We start from the raw sequence: 20,396 nt of genomic DNA on the forward strand, positions 1-20,396 counted from the left end.
CTGCCGTCTCGGGGGGATTGGAGGACAGTGGTGAAGCAGTTACCCAGGGTTAGGAGATGTGGTGGTGGAGGGAACAGAAGGGCGCCACAGATGCATGAATTTGCTCCTTCCTGTTGTCTTCTCTTCCCCACGGCCTCTCACCAGAGCTCTGGCTGCTCTTGGGGTGCAGTATCGGACAGAGGCCGGAACAAGGCTCTTCTACTCCCACACGATGGCCCCATATGTGGCATATGTGCCACGTTCTCTGGCCGCAGTCTCTCCAGCCATGTCCCCAGGGCACTGTTTATATTTCTGCCCTAGTCCTCTGCCATCTTTCACCTGGAAAGGCCTACCTTCTTTTCAAATCCTGCCTCTTCCCCCACAGTCTGCCTATGACAATTCCTTTTCCCTATTCTTTCATCTTTTAAATTCTGGGTTTCTGAAAAAACATCTTGGTTTTCAAACTGTCCTCTAACTTCTCTCCTAAGCTTGGCTTCATTTTCTCCTTCCCTTTAGTCCCACTTTTCTCCTGCATTTTCCCCCAAGCATTCCTTGTGTCTTCATCCCTTCTGCACAGGCCCAGCCCATACATACTGACTTCCCCTTCTCTGCCCTTGGCTTATTACTTTCAACTTGGAATGGGAGCACTAAAAGTGGCAGAGAAGACTTGGGGGCTCATTTCCTAGAGTGGCACCAACCTCATCAATTGAGACCAGACCTGGGTCAAGCTGGGCTACTCCCAGAAAACCTTCAGCTACCTTTTGGTGATAAGCATTATCACCCTTAATTTCCACATAAGGACACAGAAGTTCTAAGAGGTGTAGGGACTTGCCCAAGTTAGGTAGCAGAGCCAGGATTCTAACCTTGTGTTCCTTCCACTACAACATAATTCAGTGCAAATATTGGAGCTGCCATTTTTAATCACTTCTCTGTACCTTTTCTCAAAAGCCCAATGATGTATTGTGAATATGAGACAATTTGCTTAGTTCATTAGGAATCATCCTAAGAGCTCTTTAGAAGGATGCCCCAGTGCTGACAGCATCTTCTGTCATTTCCTAACTGCAGAATTTATTGCTTGTCTCACCAGTTTCCTTTTGGATTTGAATGTACTTCTCGTGGGAACTGTTTTAATAAAGTGACAGTAATCCACTTAAAGAATTTTATTGCTTAAAAACACAGACTAGAAAATCTTAATACAGCTAGAAATAAATGAACTGGCCCAGGGTTTTTAAGGATGTTTTCACAGGCATCTGTTTTTGGTTTGTGCCATGTAGCTTGCAGGAGTTCCCAGACGAGGGACTGAACCCTGGCCACGCCAGTGAAAAGCCTGGAATCCTAACCAGTAGGCTACCAGGGAATACTCACAGGTATCTGTTTTTTCCTAACCTTTTCTGGTGGGGGTTAGGATGAAGCGGTTCAGCATAAGGATAACAGCTCAGAATTTCACCTCTGCTCTAACTATTCCCATAGCTGCCAAATAACAACCAGGCACAATTCTAAAAATATTAACAATGGAAAGAAGATGGTGGCAGCAAGAAATTTCCCCTGAGCAGGAAAACAGCTGCTAATGCCTGAACAAAGACATCTCACAATTTAGTATCAATTGCTGCCAGGAAGGCACTTAAATTCACTGTGGCGGGTTCTAGCACTTGGCAGAAATGGTTTGACTTTGTTCTGTTTCAGTAAATATTTGAAACAAGCAGAAGAAAAAGTAAAATCTATGCAGACTGGCTATATAGCCTTCAGATTTAAGACTGTCTGCCTTTGGCAAGCATGGCCGAATTATCTGATGGCACCATAGTAGAGAAGCATTTAAGAAATTCTTAAAACTTTATAAAAAGAAGCCAAGTCTCATAGTTGAGCTGGGTCTTCAAGTCCTACAGAACTAGCCAAAAAAAAAAAAAAAAAGGTTCAGAGAAGCAAATACAAATGATTTGGCATAGGGCAATGAAAGGAAAAGAAACAGGCACAGTTTATCTAGACTTCAGTCTGGATGGTGAATCGAAGGCCTGGGTGCCAGATTGAAGACTCTCCTCACTTCTTCAGGAAATAGTTCAGTTTTTCCTGTAGATAACTGAGCTGTAGGGAGAGGGAGAAAAAACATGAAAAATTCATCTGAAATCTTAAGTCCCATTACTTGATCTAGAATTTACTTATGTAAACCAAATGGAAAGACTGTTATTTGGCATTTATAAGGTTATCTCATGCAAAGAGTTGACGCATTGGAAAAGACTCTGATGCTGGGAGGGATTGGGGGCAGGAGGAGAAGGGGACGACAGAGGATGAGATGGCTGGATGGCATCACTGACTCGATGGATGTGAGTTTGAGTGAACTCCAGGAGATGGTGATGGACAGGGAGGCCTTTGTGACCATGCGGTCACAAAGAGTTGGACACGACTGAGCAACTGAACTGAACTGAACTGAAGGCTATGTTACATAGTCTTAAAATGTTAAAAAAGAACAGTGCCAGTCAACTTTTAAGTTCAGATTCCATCACTTGCATCTTCCTCTAATCTTTTCCTACCTCAGTTTCTCCTATATACTTCTAGCACAGAAGTTTTCCTGAGTTACTATCCAGGTGAAAAAGCTTTTAAGGTTTATTATGAACTACACCAAAAATCTAAACTCTTAAGCCTGGCATCACCACCTCTGAGCCATTGTGCATGCTACTTTCTATACAGAATGCCTTTGTTTCTCAGTCTCTTTATTAAACCCTGTGTCTGTGTGTGCTCAGTTGCTCAGTCGTGTCCGACTCTTTGTGACCACATGGACACAAAGGCTCCTCTGTCCATGGGATTTTCCTGGCAAGAATACTGGAGTGGGTTGCCATTTTGTGCTCCAGGGAATCTTCCCGACCCAGGGATCGAAACCCAGTCTCTTGCATTGGCAGGCAGATTCTTTACCACTGGGCCACCTGGGAAGCTTATTAAAACCCTACCCACCTCTTAAGGCCCTAAACACCATCTCTCTATGAAGTTTCCTCTAATATCCATGGAGAAAAGTGAGCTCTCATTCCTTTAAATTCCTATCCCTCTCATGGATTTCTCCCCAACTGGAGGCAGAGATTGTGTCATAAGCATTTTGTAGTTCCCTGCAGAACCTAGCTTTAAGTAGGAACCCAATGAATCTGTGTTGAATAAATGAGCTAACATAAAGGGCTTCCCTGGTGGCTCAGCTTGTAAAGAATCCATCTGCCATGTGGGAGACCTGGGTTTGATCCCTGGGTTGGGAAGATCCCCTGGAGAAGGGAAAGGCTACCCACTCCAGTGTACTGGCCTGGAGAATCCCTATGGACAGAGGAGCCTGGTGGGCTACAGTCCATGGGGTCGCAAAGAGTCAGACATGACTGAGTGACTCAGCACACATCACACAAAGGACTCTAAGTGAATAAAGAGTACAGCAATAGTTCTATGTTGAAAATAGCACTTCCCCAATATTAACTACTTATATGGAGGAAAATAAAGATGTTTAGTGGGTGTTAAAGCAATCGTGGCATTAACTGTTCACATGGTTGTATATAAGCAGTACTTGGGTGAGTGATGTGCCAAGGGGAAGGGCATATACGGAACGTGAGAATTCTCCTGACCTTGTTGGTATGGGGATGGACATGGGGGGATGGCATCACTACCTTAAGAGCCCCATACTAGGGAATTCCCTGGTGGTCCAGTGGTTAGGACTCTGCACTTTCACTGCTGAGGTTCAATGCCTGGTCAGAGAACTAAGATTCCCCAATCTGCATGGGGCAGCCAAAAATAAATAACTAAAAAGAGCCCCATGCTAAGTCCATCCTCATAATAAGACCACCAGTCTCTTTAAAACCATTATCCTACTCTTAACCAGCATACATTTCTGTACAGCTGCTTGACCTTCACTAATCCCACACTGCTCTCTTCTCTCTGCTCACCCTTTGGGGGCTTTAAATAATGGTCTTTCAAGTTAGAAATCAAGCCTATGCCCTTAACGCTCCCTTCTCCTTCAAAGCCCAGAAACTGACCTGAATCCCATCAATTCTAACTTTAAAATATATTCTCTCATATATAAATGTTCACAGCAGCATAATTCGTGATAACCAAAAGGTGGAAACAACCCAAGTGTCAACTGATGGATAAGCAAAATGTTGTATATCTGTACAATGGAATATTATTCAGCCATAATATAGAATCTAGTACTGATATATTCCACAACATGGTTAACTTTGAAAACATTATGCCAAGTGAAAGAAGCCAAACACAAAGACCATGTATTTTATATTTCCTTTTATATGAAATAATCAGAATAGGCAAAGTAGGCTAGTAGAAATAAGATTAGTGGTTACCTAGAGCTGGGGGGTGGGGATGGGTATGGAGTGTGTGGGAGGGTCAGAAGACAAGTGACTGCTAATGGGTACAAGTTTCTTTTGGGGGTGATGAAAATGTAAAATTGGTTGTGGTGATGAATGCACAATTCTGTGAACATACTAAAAGTCACTGAATTGTACAGTTTAAATGGGTGAATTGTATGGCACATGAATTTATATCCCAATAAACAGTTATAAAACATCTTATTGCATTTACAAATATATATATTCTTTCTGAATGAAATAATGCCATTTTCAGCAACATGGATGGATCTAGAGACTATCCTATTAAGTGAAGTATTAAGTCAGAGAAAGACAAATATCATATCACTTGTATGTGGAATCTAAAAAATGGTACAAATGAACTTATATACAAAACAAAATAGACCCACAGACATAAAAGCAAATTTATGGTTACCAAAGGAGAAAGAGTGGGGAGGGATTAATTAGGAGTTTGGGATTAACATATACGTGTTTGTTGCTGTTTAGTAGCTAAGTCGTGTCTGACTTTTGCAATGTCCATGGGACTTCCCAGGCAAGAATCAAACTCACATCTCCTGTTTGGCAGGTGGATTCTTTACCACTGAACCATCAGGGAACCCCATATATATATTACTATGTATAAACTAGATAAACAACAAGGACCAACTGTATGGCACAGGGAACTATACTCAGTATCCTGTAATAACCAATAATGGAAAAGAGTTTGCAAAGAGATGGCTCCAGTGGTAGAGCCCACCTGCAATGTGGGAGACTCAGGAGACTCAGGTTCAATCCCTGGGTGGAGAAGATCCCATGCAGCAGGAAATGGCAAGCCACTCCAGTATTCTTGCCTGGGAAATCCATGGACAGAGGAACCTGGCGGGCTACAGTCCATGGGGTCGCAAAGAGTCAGACACGACTGAGCACATGATGGATGGATGGATACACACACACACACATATATATACACACACACATACACACAAATATGACTGAATCACTTTGCTGTACACTTGAAACTGACACAACATAGTAAGTTAACTATACTTCAGTAAAAAAAGAAAAAATATTTATTCTCCGTTTCCACCTCCTTATTTCAAGTTACCATCATCTTTTGTTAGACTACAACACAGCCTCCTAACTGCCCTCTCAGCTTCTAGTCCTGTCCTCCCACAATCCATTCTCCAGATATCAATAATCAAAGGGATCTTTAAAACTTTTAAATTAAATGTCACTTTCCTGCTTTAAACTCTCCAAGATTTCCCATTGCATTCTTAAGACTAAAACCCATCCTCCTTATCATGGCCTGCAAGGGACCATACAATATGGCCTCTGCATACTTCACCAACCTCACGTTGAGTCACTTCTTTGCTTTAAATACTTGAGGTCCTCAAAGAGACCAAGCTCTTTCCCATTGTGGGACCTGGCATATGCTCCACCCAAGAAGCTCTTCATATCCTTTTTGCTTGGACTTACCCTTCAGGTCTCAGCTTAAATATCACTTCCTCAGAAAGGCTGATTATGATCCCCCCTCCCAATTTAACGCAGGACTCTCTTTATTCAAAGCACACCCGGACTCTCCTTCATAGCTCTCCTTTATTATTTGCACCTTTATATTTGCATTATAATTTGTTTACTGTTGATCTTCCCTGCTAGACTGTTCGTTCCATTAGGACAAGTACTGTATCTGTCTTACTCAACACTGTGTGTACATCCAGTGCTTTTCACTTAATAGGCATTTAAGACCTGCTGAATGAGTGAATTTTCACAAAGACTTTGTTTCAACCTGCTACCTTCATTTAGAAGATTTGGGCCACTACTATTCCTATGAAAAGAACAGCCAGAAATGAGATTGGGGGATTCTTTCTATCAAATAATTTATTGTATCAAACAAATAATTTTCTGGTTGATGTGAAAACACACTTCTCACCTGCTCAGTTTTTTCTTCTTCCTGTAACTTAAGCTGCTCCAGCACAGAGTGTAAATGATTCTGGAAAGCAAATCATATAAATGATGAATGCTGAGTCTCAAAGGAAAAGAGAACCAAGAGAGACAAAGAGTTTGGCAAATAATTTGATAAATTAAAAAAAAAAAAACTGTTGTAACAAAAGGCTTTTAAAAAGGATTTAGAAAAAGACTGTCTTTATGTGTGTAACTGAATCACTTTGTGAAACAGACTGGCACAACACTGTAAATCGACTATACTTCAATAAAAAAATTTTTTAAAGGATTTAGAGTTTAAAAACTATGCTCTCCAACTACAGGGCCATTTGATTTGATTTTTTGACCCTACAAAGCAGTTTTTTTCTTGCCCTAAAACAAACAGTTGGAATGCCTCCATTTTACCTTTCTCTAGCTTAGCACAAATCCTTTGACTGTGGTGAACCATTTAAAAAGCTGGCCTGGAATTGGTTGCTGACTCTTTCATTCCCCTGCACTCGGACAGAATATTATCATTCTCAACTAATACTGCATGCAATAGTAATCACGATATCTGTATCTTTCAGAGTATGTCCACATCTATTATCTCACTTGGTTATTCTGAAGGACAACACTCTGAATAAGTACAGTTCTGTATCAAGTTTCTCCCCTTCAATGAGAAAAGCTCTACAGAAAAACAATCTGGCAAGAAATTCCCCAAATGCTTCAGAATTTCCCTCACTATAAAAGGGGAAGAAACATGGCCTAGACATACATTTTCCTTTTGCTGAAATGTGTATTAATAAAATATGCATTAATTTGTATTAATAAAACTCAAGCATGATATTAATTCTTTATTCAAGCAGGCATCATGAAATTTAAAAATTAACTTTAATTCTCTTTCATTGCAATGAATACATTTTGATACAGAGGAATAGAATTCAATCTATGCTCTACCACTTACTGTGGTCCCTGGCAAATTACTGAACTTTGAATTTCAATTTCTTATCTATTAAATGGGAATAGGGACAGTACCTGTATTTCAGGGATGTCAGGATGAAATGTAGTAACACATGTAAAATGCTTAGCTCTGTGTATGCCTTTCACATTGTTAAATGTTTAATATTGGCAATTATTATTTCAAGTCTGCTGGTCCCTTCTCGCAAATGCTTATATAGGATGAACAAAATTACTCAGGTAAAACAAAATATGGCTATCTTTTATTAGGGATTTCTAAAGCGGTTGCTCAGGTTCATGAATGAACTGCGCAGAGATGAGATGAGCGGAAAACACAGAGATGGGACTTTGAAAGTAAGATATCAAGATATCTTTATACCAGCCAACAAGAATTTACCTTGAGTGTCAGGTTTTCCACTTTCCTGATGAGATCCTTCTGTCTTTGTGCCCTGCGCTGAATCTCATGGAGCATTTTCTCTGCGTACTGAGTGTACTTCTGAATTTCCATGACTAACACAGATAGACAAAAACCTCAGGTATCTATTAAACAAGGCCTAAACTAGTGGACCAAGGTCCAAATCAACTAAAACTCCAGTACATATTTGAGCAATAATTTCTCAAACTTAACTTTGCATCTAATGCAAGTTCAAAGTCAGTCTTTAGTACTGGCACCCACTCTGGCCCACCCTTTTGTTTTTCCCTCTAACTTACCCATTGAGCTGGTTCCCTCCTTTGCCTCATACTGGTCATATTCAGTGAACCTGGTCTGTAGCTCCCTTTCCATATCCTCGTCATAATAATCTTCCTCCTCTTCATCATCATAGTCCTCCTCCTCCTCCTCGTCTTTATCATCCTCCTCAGTGTTATTGCTAGAATCATTGCGCATCTCCTGAAGCACATAATATTCTAAGGGTTTTAAAAAAGAGGAAGGTGAAAACATTTGAAGCTTTTCAAATGACTCCCACTCCAGCTGCAATTATACTCCCCCTCAAGTTTACTGGGCAACCAATGAATTTCATAAATAATTTTTCTCCCAGGAAGATGATTCCCTTTATAAAACAAGGACAGAAAATACAAAACAGTGTAAGATTCATCCATGTATTCAATGATCAAAATATTTAGACAACCAAGGGCCCATAGGAATTTTAGAATAGCAGTGATGGATGGGATATTAGAACCCCAATATAAAACCCTTTAACTTGAGGGACCAATAAGAGGCAAGAAGGGCAAAGGGATCATTTTTTTGTGATTGGCCTGTGAGTCTGTGGAGAATGGGCCCACACACAGTCAACACTTGCTCTCTCTGAATCTTCTGCTTTGCCTTTATTAGCGTACCTGGTAAGGTATGACGCTGCTTATAGTCGCTCATTCCTGAGGCTATTGCATAGCCAGGAATGGAGCCTTGACTTTCTATTTCCTTGGTTTCATCTTCAGCAATGACCTCCCACCCTAAAAGCAGAGGAAGTCAAGGAAAAGGCAGAAAGAAAGAAGGCAATGTTGAAAGGGAAAAGCCTCTCTATCTGAAAGTGCTATTTAATTTAGTCCAACTTCAGGCCATTTGTAGCTGGATTCCTAGTATGGATAAATGTTTTATATTGAATTACACAAGTAGATTATTTCTATTATATGAATGTACTGTTCCTAGCTAGAAAGTAACATTACCCCAAATTCTAAGTTCTATACATTAACGTCAGCACACAAATACCAGAAATGAGGGCTTGTCACCAAGTGCATGTGAGGTGGAACAAACTACACAGAAAATATTTAGTATAAAAGGATACGGGTATTGACAGCTTCAGCATCTGAACACAGCAGTCTTTTCACTTCCTTTTCCACCTCAGGAGATTCAATGTGCTGAACCACAGTAGGGAAAAAAGGGATACCAATAATGTTATTTAACACCCTGTGTTTTGCAGGAATGGCCTTTTCCTACATATGAATGAATTAAAAAATTTAGGCTTAAGATACATCCAATCAAATTTCTACTTTAAACAATGCTGTTTATGAAGGAAACTTTGATCAGGGTCTATATTTTTGTACAGCAAGCTTATTTTTCCCAATCAATTACTTGAGACATTTAATCTTTTCAATCTGCAACTCTAAAGGCTCTCTCAGAAGTACCACCCTTAAGTCGCAGTTATTAATTATTTGCATTGACCCTTACTAGCAAAAAACTACGATTTTTTGCTACTTAGACATAATTTTGTGTAAAGACCCAAATTCCCAGATTCTACTTTCCCACATCTTTATTAGAGAGTTTCCTATAAAAACAGGACCTTAGCCTGTTTTTATACACATTCTCCCTTAAATCCAGTTTTAGACAATTATCTCCATGGCAACCAATTCAACGTGCCACAAATAGAAATTAGAACTTTGAGGGGGAATAAGCAATTGCAAAAAAAAAACTGCTGGTAAAAGTGAACTCTGGCTTCCAAGAAAATTTTTTAAAATAAATATCACAGAAAAGAAGCAGATTAAGATACCAAGACTACTGATCAAATTGCATCTTCTGCTCTAGGAGCTGTCAAACATTAAACAATGAATTCTTCATTTTTCAGTGAATCAAATTCAGTCTATGTGTACGGGAGTGGGGGTTACAGGTGAGAAGGAAGGCACAAAAGTAAACTTGATAATTTTTTGGGTTTGTTAAAAGCTGCAAAATAAAATCCACTCTAGATAAACAATAAGGTTATATTATGATTTGTCTACCACAGGAAGGTCCATTTCTTCAATTTGTTTGAAATCAGCAACCTATGAACGAGAAGACAGTAAACGATGAAGTTGTTCTATCTTACTAAAGTTTAAAGAGTTCTAGACCCATTCTTAACATAGTTTTCTATTTAGTAGACACTCAATAAATGCTCTAGACTAACAGTATAAAGCCAAAGCAACTGTGTTCATAGATTAAACATAGTAAAACTATCAATTCTTCCCCAATTGTTCCATAGCTTTAATGCAATTCCTATCAAAATTCCAACAACGTTTTATGTAATACATGACAAACTTATCTAAAACGTATATGGAAAGGTACAGGCTCTAGAATGGCTATAATAATCTTGAATACAAAATAAAATAAAATAAATCTTCCTGATTCCAAGACTTATTTCAAAGCTACATTGTGGAATTGGTGATCAACACACGGATCAGTCAAACAGAATAGGGAACCCAGGAAAAAAACTCACACAAATATGCTCAACTTTTTTTTTTTTTTTTTGCCCAACTTATTTTTGACAAAGGTGCAGAAGCAATACAATGGACAAAGGGCAGCCTTTTTAACAAATGGTGCTGCAGATTTTGGACATGCAAAGAAAAAAACAGGAAGAATCTTGAACTAACCTTCAAGTACAAAAATTAACACAAAAATAGATTGCAAACTAAAATGTAAAACTTTTTTTAAAAATAGGAGAAATCTGGGCTAGACAAATAGTTCTTATAATTGACATGAAAAACAAGATCCTTAAAAGAAAACAAAATCAATAAATTGGACTTCATCAAACAAAAATCTTTAGCTCTTTGAAAGACCCTGTGGAGAATTTGAAAAGACAAGTTACAGACTGGGAGAAAATATTTGCAAACCACATATCTGACAGAAAACTAGTATTTAGAATATAAAAAAGAACTTCTCAAAACTCAACAGTAAAAACAATCCATTTAGAAAATGGACTAAAGGCATGAACAGACACTTCATTGAAATGGACATACAGATGGAAAACAAGCACCTGAGAAGATGCTCAACATCATTAGCCATGAGGGAAAAGTAAATACCACAGTGAGATCACTACACAATATCAGAATGACTAAAACTGAAAACTAGCGACAACACCTAATGCTGGTGAAAATGGAGAACTGGATTGTGTGAACATTGCTGGTGCTAATGTAAAATGGTGCAGCCACTCTGGAAAATGCTATGGGTAGTTTCTTATAAAACTAAATATGCAACATATCCAGTAATTGTACTCCTGGGTATTTATGCCAAAGAAATGAATACTTATGTTCACACAAAAATCTGCTGGCAGCTTTATTTATAACAGTCAAAAACTGTAAACAACCCAGATGTTCTATGAGTGAACAATTAAGCAAATTATGGTACATTCATAACACAGCCTACCACTCAGCAATAAAAAGGAAGGAACTATTCATACATGCAACAGTCTGCATGGACCTTAAGGGAATTAATCTGAGTGGAAAAAAAGCCAGTTTCAAATGTTATACTTTGTATGATTCCACTTATATGACATTTTCAAAATGACAAAATTATAGAGATGGAGAACATAGTAGTGATTAGCGGGGGTTACAGCCTGGTGGTGGGGGTTGGAGGGAGGTGGGTGTAGCTTTCAAGGGCAAGATGAGGGATCCTGGTAGTGACAATACTGTTTAGTATCTTGACAGTGTAGGTAGATACACCAACATACACATGGGATAACTGCATAGAACTAAACACATGCAAGGACTTCCCTGGTGGCTCAGCAGTAAAGTATCTGCCTGTCAATGCAGGAGACATGGGTTCGATCCCTGGATCGGGAAGATCCTCTGGAAAATGAAACGACAACCCACTCCAGTATTCTTGCCTGGGAAATCCCATGGACAGAAAAGCCTGGCAGGCTACAGTCCATCGGGTTGCAAAGAGTCAGACGTGCATTAGTGACTAAACAACAACAAACACATGCACACACATACAGAGGAGTACAAGTAAAACTGGAGCAACTTGAAAAAGATTAGTGAATAGTGATAATGTCAATTTCTTGTTTGTGATATTGTACTACAGTTTTGCAAAAAGTTACAATGGTAAAAACTAGGTCAAGGGTACATGGCGTATCTTTTTTATTGCTTGCAACTGCATGTGAATCTACAATTATTTCAAAATAAAAAATTTAATTAAAAAAGAAGCCAAGGCATAGTACTCTTGTAGTTTTTCCAGGGTTCTACAAATCTGAGGTAAGGTTAGGAATACAACCACATTTCCCAATTCTCAGGTTCTGGCTGGGTTCACTTTAAAATAAGATTTTGAAGCTGGAAACGTTTGAAAGCATTAGCAGAAGTTTCAAATTCATGACACATCTTTTCCTAAACACTAGCCTATAACTTCAAGAGTCCAGTCTGTTTTTGTTCATTACATATTTCCATTTGTTAGCACACAGTGCCTGGCATGTTGCTCACACTCAATAAATGTTTACTGGACATATAAATGAGTGAACAAATGAACATCCGACTGACTGTCTCCCTCCTCCCCCCCATAATCCTCTTCCAATCCACCCAGAAGACACAGAAATTGCATGCCACAAACCTTTTTTATTGTTTTGCGGAACTTTCTCTTTCTGACATTCCTAAGTGGTGGAGTAACTGAAATAAATTCAACATGGTGAAATGTATGTATGATTGATGGTAGTCACATATCTATCTGAATTGGACAGAGAAAGCTCACACTATAAGCTACAGACTCGTGACACAACTTGTTCTTTTAAGAGTGTCTAGATGCCTCCTGAACCAAATACCTAAGTGTGACAACAGATCCCTGGCTCACAAGTAATCAGAACTCAGCAGATAAATATAGTTAGCCAGAATGAGCAAGGGACTGTTGGTGACTTACTGCCATGCTTCCAGGTATATTTTTTCTTTCTCTGCTTTTCAGCTTTCCTGATTGCTTTAGGATCAGTAGAGGTTACTGGTTCTTCAGGAGAAGGCTGAACATCAGCATCAGCAGTGCACACAAGCATCTACATTTGACAAAGACAGAGAAGCTGACCATGGCCACAAATCTTCAGTTAGTAATAGATCATGATCATTCTTACCACCAGAAATCCTGGGGCACAGAAGGAGAATGATACTTGGCATTTCCAGAAAACCAAGTATTACATACTCTCATATTCATTCCCTCTCTATCTCAGCAGCACTGCATATGGACGCTGAGGGGTTTTTGTTTTGTTTTGTTTTTTGCTCAAGTGCTTACCACTGCAGAAGGAATACGGCTGAGAAAAAAGATATATCTTAGCATTTTGATTTAGAAAGAAAATTAAAAAATCAACAGTAGAGATGATGAACAAGAACCAGTGTAAACCTCCAGAGTTAGCAGGAAGTTCAGACGAAGATCCCAGATGTTCATATTTTTCAAATAATGATAAATGGCAAACAGGAGGCTCTAAAAGCTGTTTGGATAAAATTAAGTAGGGAAAAGTGATGGATCAAACACCAAACTAGCACATGACATTGTATTCCTGTGCAATTGAGCTGGAAATTAGAAATGACAAACAGGTGAAAGGAGAATTGAAAGAAAGAAAGAAAAGGAGGAAGAAAGGAAATCCTAAAAGGGTATGAGGGTGAATAGATTAAGAAAGCTTGTCCATACCTGGGAAACATCTGCCGTTTTATAAAAACTTTTTCTATCCAGAGTTTTTAGGCTTCCAATAACACAAGGCAAATCAACCAGCTTAGCAGCTAGTGAGACATTGTCTACCTCAACAACTGCATGACGTGTGTCAGCTAAAGAAAAGTAGAAAAAATTAAGGTTCACATCTTCCCAATGTACTCTTAAAACTGATGGTTTGAATAATGAAGACTTATGTGAGACAGATGAGTCTTTCATTGAAACATTATTTCTCATAATGCTAGAATTGGGTACACAACTAGCAACTTCCCAGAGCAAAGAAAATGGAGTATATGGAGCTCTTTTTTTTCCAGTTTTATGTCACTCAGTCAAAAGTAGATAAGTTTCTTGGTAATGGTTGTGAACTAAAAGTGAATGAAGCATTAAATCTTCACTCTCATCTTGAAAGACCAACTCCATTCGTTCAAACCCATTCATTTGGACACCATTAGGAGCACTAGATCATGTCACTGAACGTGGGTGTTTTCAAAGGGAAGAGTTGATTCTAGAATAGTACTAGTAAGTCTCAAGTTATAATCTCTAGTTGAAGTCACAAAGGTAAAATTCTATACAATAGCCAGAGAGAGAGAGAAACAATATACTACCTGAGTGCTGGGATTATGGGCCATTTAAAATTTTATTCTTCATATACCTTTCCATATTTAAAAATCTAATAAATACTATAAAGATATGTCACTTTTGTGAACAAAAAATAGTAAATTCACTTGTTATTCCCCTAGACAGTCAGAAAAACTTGCATCTAGAAGACAATCACCAGTATGTAAATCCCACAGTTGACCTCCAAGTTCTTTCTTATACACACCATGATAATTACCTCAAGTTTTATGCAAGTTCTATTTTCTTTCCTCTTAAAAAGAAGAGATGGGAGTGACTGAAGCCTCTCTTTGAGTTCATCAAGGCAGAGACCACATTGTATTCTTTGCCACATCCTTGGCATCTAATACTATGCCTGACACACAGCAATCCCTTAATGAATTACTGTTCAATGTATGGTGAATGGATATTAACTACTTACAAAATAAGTCAATTTTTAGTTTATTCTTCATGGAGGAACTTCCAGAATGCACCATCTTTCTGACAGTGGAAGCATGTTCCTAAAAAGGAGGTAAATTGAAAAATCAGAAGGATCAACCGTCAACTTAGCAGCTAATAGAAAGATATGTCAGAGACAGTCCTCCTTTAAATAAAACCTTAAACTTCTCAAACTTTAGGAAGAGTGCCATGTACCATGTGATACTGTGCACTGTGAAGTCAAGTTAGGAAGAAGTTGACTCTAATCTCACTATTGTCTCTCAGTAGCTACAGATAATGCCTTCTCCTAGCTGTACATTCCTGGTTTTCACTGTTCCTTCAGTGGTAGTTGCTAAGGGAAGGCTTAGCTGCAGTTTACTGGATATATTTGTTGTTGTTGTTGTTCAGTTGCTCAGTCATGTCTGACTAATTATAGGGTATATTAATTAACCCTAAGTGAGGAAATACCTTTCTGAAGCCCATCCTTAATATACCTTTCTTAGACTAAATAACACTTGAACACAGGTATCAACAGGGGAAGAAACCCTAACACAATGTTGAGGTGAGCTTCGACAGCCTCGCATGGTGATGAATCTGAGGAGACAGTGCTGACCACTCGACTGCCCCTTTTGAGGTGACAGAAAAGAACTCTATTTTAGAAGAGTCCTGTCTTGGCTGTCCAGTGATCAAAGCTCTTAGCATCAGTGATAAGTGACTGAATCCATCATCGTCCTACCCGTTTGCCAGGAATTCAACCAGGAAGATAAGTGGCATGTGCAGGATGAAAAAAAAATACTGCTTAAAAGAGTACCTGCTGGGATAGAACTGCCAATAGAACATGACTCCTGGGAAACAAATGTTCTTGGTTTTATAGCCTATCTTAAATAAACAGAAATATTTAAGAATCCAAGCAAAGCTAATACCTATGCAGTGAAGATAATTGGTCTGAGATACAAGGGTTTCTTACCATAGGCAGACGCAATATAAACTGGTTCTCAAGTTCGTGAGGAGGTTCATCCTGGCTGCTACTCATCTCTTTTTTTTCGAGTTCTTGAAAACAGAAATAAAACCAACAGAAAGTTACTAAAAATTCCTCTTGCTCCCTCTACCGACCACTTCTGGTAGTAATGGTTAAATTATACGATATCTTGCTAATAACCCTCACTGGAATGATGTGTATACAGCTTGGAAACACCTTATTTGATATATCTTGATTATTTCTAAAAGCCATCTTGCGAGCATGTGAGCTATGTTGCTTCAGTCGTGTCCAAAGATATGGGACCCTATGGGCCATAGTCTGCCAGGCTCCTCTGTCCATGAGATTCTCCAGGCAAGAATACTGGAGTGGGTTTCTATGCCTTCCTCCAGGGGATCTTCCCCACCCAGGGATCGAACCTGTGTGTCTTATGTCTCCTGCATTGGCAGGCAGGTTCTTTAACCACTAGCACCACCTGGGAAGCTACACACACACACACACACACACACACACACACACAACGAAATATGGGCTTCCCTCGTGGCTCAAGTGGTAAAGTATCCACCTGGCAATGCAGCAGCCACAGGAGATGTGGGTTCAATTGCTGGGTCAGGAAGATCCCCTGGAGGAGGAAATAGCAAGCCATTCCAGAATTCTTCCCTAGAAAATCCCATGGACAGAGGAGCCTGGCATGGGGTCACAAACAATTCAGACACGACTGAGCAACTTTCACTTCACTTCATACGCACGTAAGGAGAAGGCAATGGCACCCCACTCCAGTACTCTTGCCTGGAAAATCCCATGGACCAAGGAGCCTGGTAGGCTCCAGTCCATGGGGTCGCTAAGAGTCGGGCCCAACTGAGCGACTTCACTTTCACTTTTCACTTTCATGCACTGGAGAAGGAAATGGCAACCCACTCCAGTGTTCTTGCCTGGAGAATCCCAGGGACGGGGGAGCCTGGTGGGCTGGCATCTATGGAGTCGCACAGAGTCGGACACGACTGAAGCGACTTGGCAGCAACACACATATAAAATACACCTTCTGTAAAGTGAATAATCTCCAAGTTAATCTTCATTTTTAAAATCTTATTTTAACTTCTATTTGAGATACATCTGTAATAGCTTGCATTTTGGGTTTCAGGATCCACACTACTTCTGAGGAATTTTTTCTCAAAAATGGAAATAAAGCCATGTACATATATGAAATCTGACAAAGTTTTCTTATGTTCTAAGGACACTATGCTATACACCAAGTTATGAAATCTTATACTTTTAAGTTAGACAAAAAGCTCCAGATAATGTACAGTTCCTAATATTCTGTAAACCATTAATTGAGTTCTGAGTTTTCTATTTAAATCTCACTTAAAAGCAATGGGAACTTTTAAAAAAACACACACACGTGAATATAACAAAAAAGAAGCAGACTAACAGATACACAGAACAAAGTAGTGGTTACCAGTGGAGAGAGGGAAAGGGAAGGGGAAATTTGGAGGTAGCACATTAAGAGGTACAAACTATTAGGTATAAAAATAAGCTACAAAAAAAAATAATAAGCTACAAGAATATACTGTACAACATGGGGAATGTACCCAATATTTTATAATAATAAACAGAACATAGTCTTTAAAACTGTCAATCACTATATTGTACACTTGTAACATATAGTACTGCATATCAACTATACTTCAATTAAAGAAGACATTGGAAAGGAGGGGACAAAGAATATTTAACATTATCAGTTAACATAGAGAAAAAGGGGAAAAAAAAAACAACAAAAACCAAAAAAAACAAAAACAAGTGAGTCTGAGACCCTTTTATAGGTAAATCATTCACTAGTTATGGTTTCAGTCCTTTAGGTTGACTTCAGAAACTACCAGAATAGCACAGGAGCACAAGAGAAATCAAGAACTGAGATGAGACATCCAGGATGAGACAGCAAGGGAAGGGGGAGGGAGAGAGAAAGAAAAAGGGAAAAAAAGGGACTGATGATTTGTGATAGTCATTTCTCTCTTTTTCCTGCTTCATACAGTTATACAAACACATGCAACTCATAAATACAAAAACTAAATATAAAGGTAAGGGGAAAAGTTAATTTAAAAAATCTTGGAACTGGGTACACTGCCTAATATAAAAGCAACAAACATTTATGACAGGGAGCAGAAGTACAGATTCACAGAAGTAGCAGAAGTACAGAAGAACTAGCTGCTAAGCAAGATTTTATCAGATCAGTAGTAACTTTTAGATTTCTCAGCAGAACTAAGACTAGGGCATTTTGTTCATTTCAGTGCTTCCTGGCAACTCCTCTCTTATGAAAGAAAGAATGTAAGAACTTGGAATCATTTCAAAGAAGGTAATCACCCTTAGTTGAAATGACTTTTAATGATTTTTTTTTAAAGATCTGCTACCTGAAAATTTGGCTTAGACAGTAAAGAATCCGCCTGCAATGCAGAAGACCCGGGTTCGATCCCTGGGTCGGGAAGATCTCCTGGAGAAGGGGATGGCTTACACACTCCAGTAGTCTTGCCTGAAGAATTCCATGGACAGAGGAGCCTGGCGGGCTATAGCCCATCGGGTTGCAAAGAGTCAGACATGACTGAATGACTAACACACTTTCACTTTATACAATGAACTGGTTGTATCATCTTCAAGAAAAGCATCCACTTTTTTGCAGCAAGCACTCTTTGATACCGAATTAAATTAACAGGACTGCTCTTCACCATTCTCTCTCTCTCACGCGCGCGAGCACACACACGCACACACACACACACACACACACACACACACACTTCACCAGCTCAACCTCATTTCACCAGAATTAGAATTGGAATTAGAATTATAGCTAGATGGAGAGTGCCTGATCGCGTGCTCCCAGCAGCATAACTCAGCACAAGCCTAAGCTGGTACTTTCTCAAGTTCATTGCCGCTGGCTGCAGTTTGGAGGCAATAACCACTCCATCCTTACCCAAGGGGGGCACTAAGCTCCCAAGGGCAGAGCGCGGCTCCGAGTCTTTGATCCCATTTCCCTAGAAAATCTCTCTCGGGTCCAAGGGGCCCTAAGCCTTAGCGTCACCCCAGGCCAGCTTGGAAGGGTAGCACAGCACGAAGCCCTTTGGTGCCCATCATGCGCCCTTCGATCGGCGGACTCACCCGCTCCTCCGCTGATTGGCGCTGGGACCGCCTCTCTGCCCAGAGGGTTTCCAGAGGGCGAGCGGGCTCCCAGGCTGCGTCCAGCGTTGGCGGGATGCAGGCGACCGGCTGACTTTGTAGCCACAGGTAGGAGCCTCGCGCGCCACCCCTCCCCACCTCGCCACGCCTCCTCCACCGCCAGCCCAGCGTACTGGAGGGTGGCCTCGAGGCGGCGGCGAGCTCGCCGCGTGCCTGGGAGGGGCGGCACGAAGGGTTCTGATCACCACGGGGTAACAGCCGCTCTGGGGCCTCACGGAACAAGGCTGCAGAACAAACACCCTTGACCCAGGGACGACCCTTGGAACGGCCGTGGGAGTTTTGCCAATACACAGTGATATCTGTACAAGGGCTGGCACAATCGGTTGCACTGCAAAATCCATTGGGTTCGACGGATTTGTCCCTCAGAGAAGTGACCTCGCCTGGTGACAAATACACTGCCGCACAAACCCATTAAATACCAGAATCCGAGTCCCAGCTACTTTAACGGAATTAACTGATCCCTTCTCAACGAGGTCACTACGGAATTAACTGATCCCTTCTCAACGAGGTCACTATATCGTTTTTACAAGAGATAGCAGGTAGTCCGTTTATTTTTTCTTGTGGTCACCGGAGTTCAAACTTATAATAGTCCGTTTCTGGCAAAGATTCTTAGAGGAAAAAACATCTTACCTTTCTCTTGGGGTAAGTTTTCCATTGAGGCTTGGACAGCAGCCTGGGTGCCAGTGGCAGCAATGGCGGCATCACCGGGAGGGTCATCAGCAGGAGTTTGGATGCCTTGGTCACTAGCAGTTTGGGCTCCATGATCGCCAGAAGTTTCAGCTCCATGGTCAGCAGGAATCTGGGAATCTTGGAGGCTCATTACTCCTGATTTTGGATTAAATTCCGAGAAACTGAGGGGACGTGCCTCAGGGAGCTCTGTGGTCTATGTCGTTGAGATTGTTAAAATGGCTTCCTGTTGCGTCATGAGATCTAACAGACGCCAGGGTTTCCTAAAATGATGTCAGAGGTATCCCCCTTAAAGACACAGGGGTAATATTAGAAATATTATGGGGTTCCTGTTAGAAGATTATAGCCATGAGGCCTCCGTTGCCTTCACTTATCTAAACTTCATGGTAAGAAATAAATATTTTTAGAAAACTAATTGTTGTATCCTCATTTCTTCTGGATACGCGATTTTTTCCTTCAGTGAAGCTAAACTGCCAGAGCTTCAGATCTACGCAGAACCGTTTTTGTCCCTTTGAGAATTCAGCCACTGAACTTTAGCGTTATTTGGTGGGGGTACATTGAGGATTGCAATACAAAATGGACCGATGAAACTAGTTTTTTTATTTCCTGTAGAAAATTATTGATGGCATTTATTTTATCAAAATATTTAATAATAATTCAAAGGAAAATTATTTTCCATAAATGAGATAGTTAAGTAATCGCGTGTTTAGAATCCTATGGACAGTGTGAATTATGTAATTAACTTTCCTTTTTATGGCTGCTAGGAAACTCAGACCCAATTTCCATCCACCTCTTAACAACTGTGAACCTTACTGGCTGTTCTGCTGCTGCTGCTGCTAAGTCACTTCAGTCGTGTCCGACTCTGTGCGACCCCATAGACGGCAGCCCACCAGGCTCCCCTGTCCCTGGGATTCTCCAGGCAAGAACACTGAAGTGGGTT

At 40.2% G+C, this 20,396-nt stretch overlaps 1 protein-coding gene across 2 annotated transcripts; it reads right to left on the reverse strand.

Annotated features, from left to right (window-relative positions):
* Positions 1–1,124: 1,124 nt before the first annotated feature.
* On the reverse strand, positions 1,125–18,944 carry TAF7L (TATA-box binding protein associated factor 7 like). 2 transcript variants are annotated; one of them, XM_027534718.1, is made up of 13 exons: positions 18,692–18,939; positions 15,536–15,618; positions 14,573–14,651; positions 13,519–13,652; positions 12,763–12,889; positions 12,460–12,515; positions 9,885–9,926; positions 8,957–9,029; positions 8,511–8,624; positions 7,887–8,081; positions 7,573–7,685; positions 6,229–6,288; positions 1,125–2,058 (listed from the first exon to the last, which is right to left on the reverse strand). In XM_027534718.1, exons 2-13 carry the CDS (start codon positions 15,599–15,601, stop codon positions 2,014–2,016), a joined length of 1,104 nt encoding a protein of 367 aa, XP_027390519.1. In that variant the 5' UTR covers positions 15,602–15,618; positions 18,692–18,939; the 3' UTR covers positions 1,125–2,013. The 2 variants fall into 2 exon arrangements, with proteins under 2 accessions (XP_027390519.1, XP_027390520.1); XM_027534719.1 differs by lacking the exon at positions 7,573–7,685 and having other exon boundaries at positions 18,692–18,944.
* Between the last annotated feature and the right edge of the window lie 1,452 nt (positions 18,945–20,396).

Source organism: Bos indicus x Bos taurus, chromosome X (genome assembly GCF_003369695.1).
Source record: "Bos indicus x Bos taurus breed Angus x Brahman F1 hybrid chromosome X, Bos_hybrid_MaternalHap_v2.0, whole genome shotgun sequence".
Classification (NCBI taxonomy): Eukaryota; Metazoa; Chordata; class Mammalia; order Artiodactyla; family Bovidae; genus Bos; species Bos indicus x Bos taurus.

Bases quoted from the DNA above. Each gene is read 5' to 3' on its own strand.
- TAF7L (XM_027534718.1), bottom strand. From the start codon at position 15,601: ATGAGTAGCAGCCAGGATGAACCTCCTCACGAACTTGAGAACCAGTTT. The intron at 8,625-8,956 runs GTATCCTTTTAT...CTCTGCTTTTAG, and splicing joins TGCTGAAGCTGTCAATACCC to GGTGGGAGGTCATTGCTGAA. The intron at 2,059-6,228 runs GTGAGAAGTGTG...CTCTCCCTACAG, and splicing joins AAGAAGAAAAAACTGAGCAG to CTCAGTTATCTACAGGAAAA.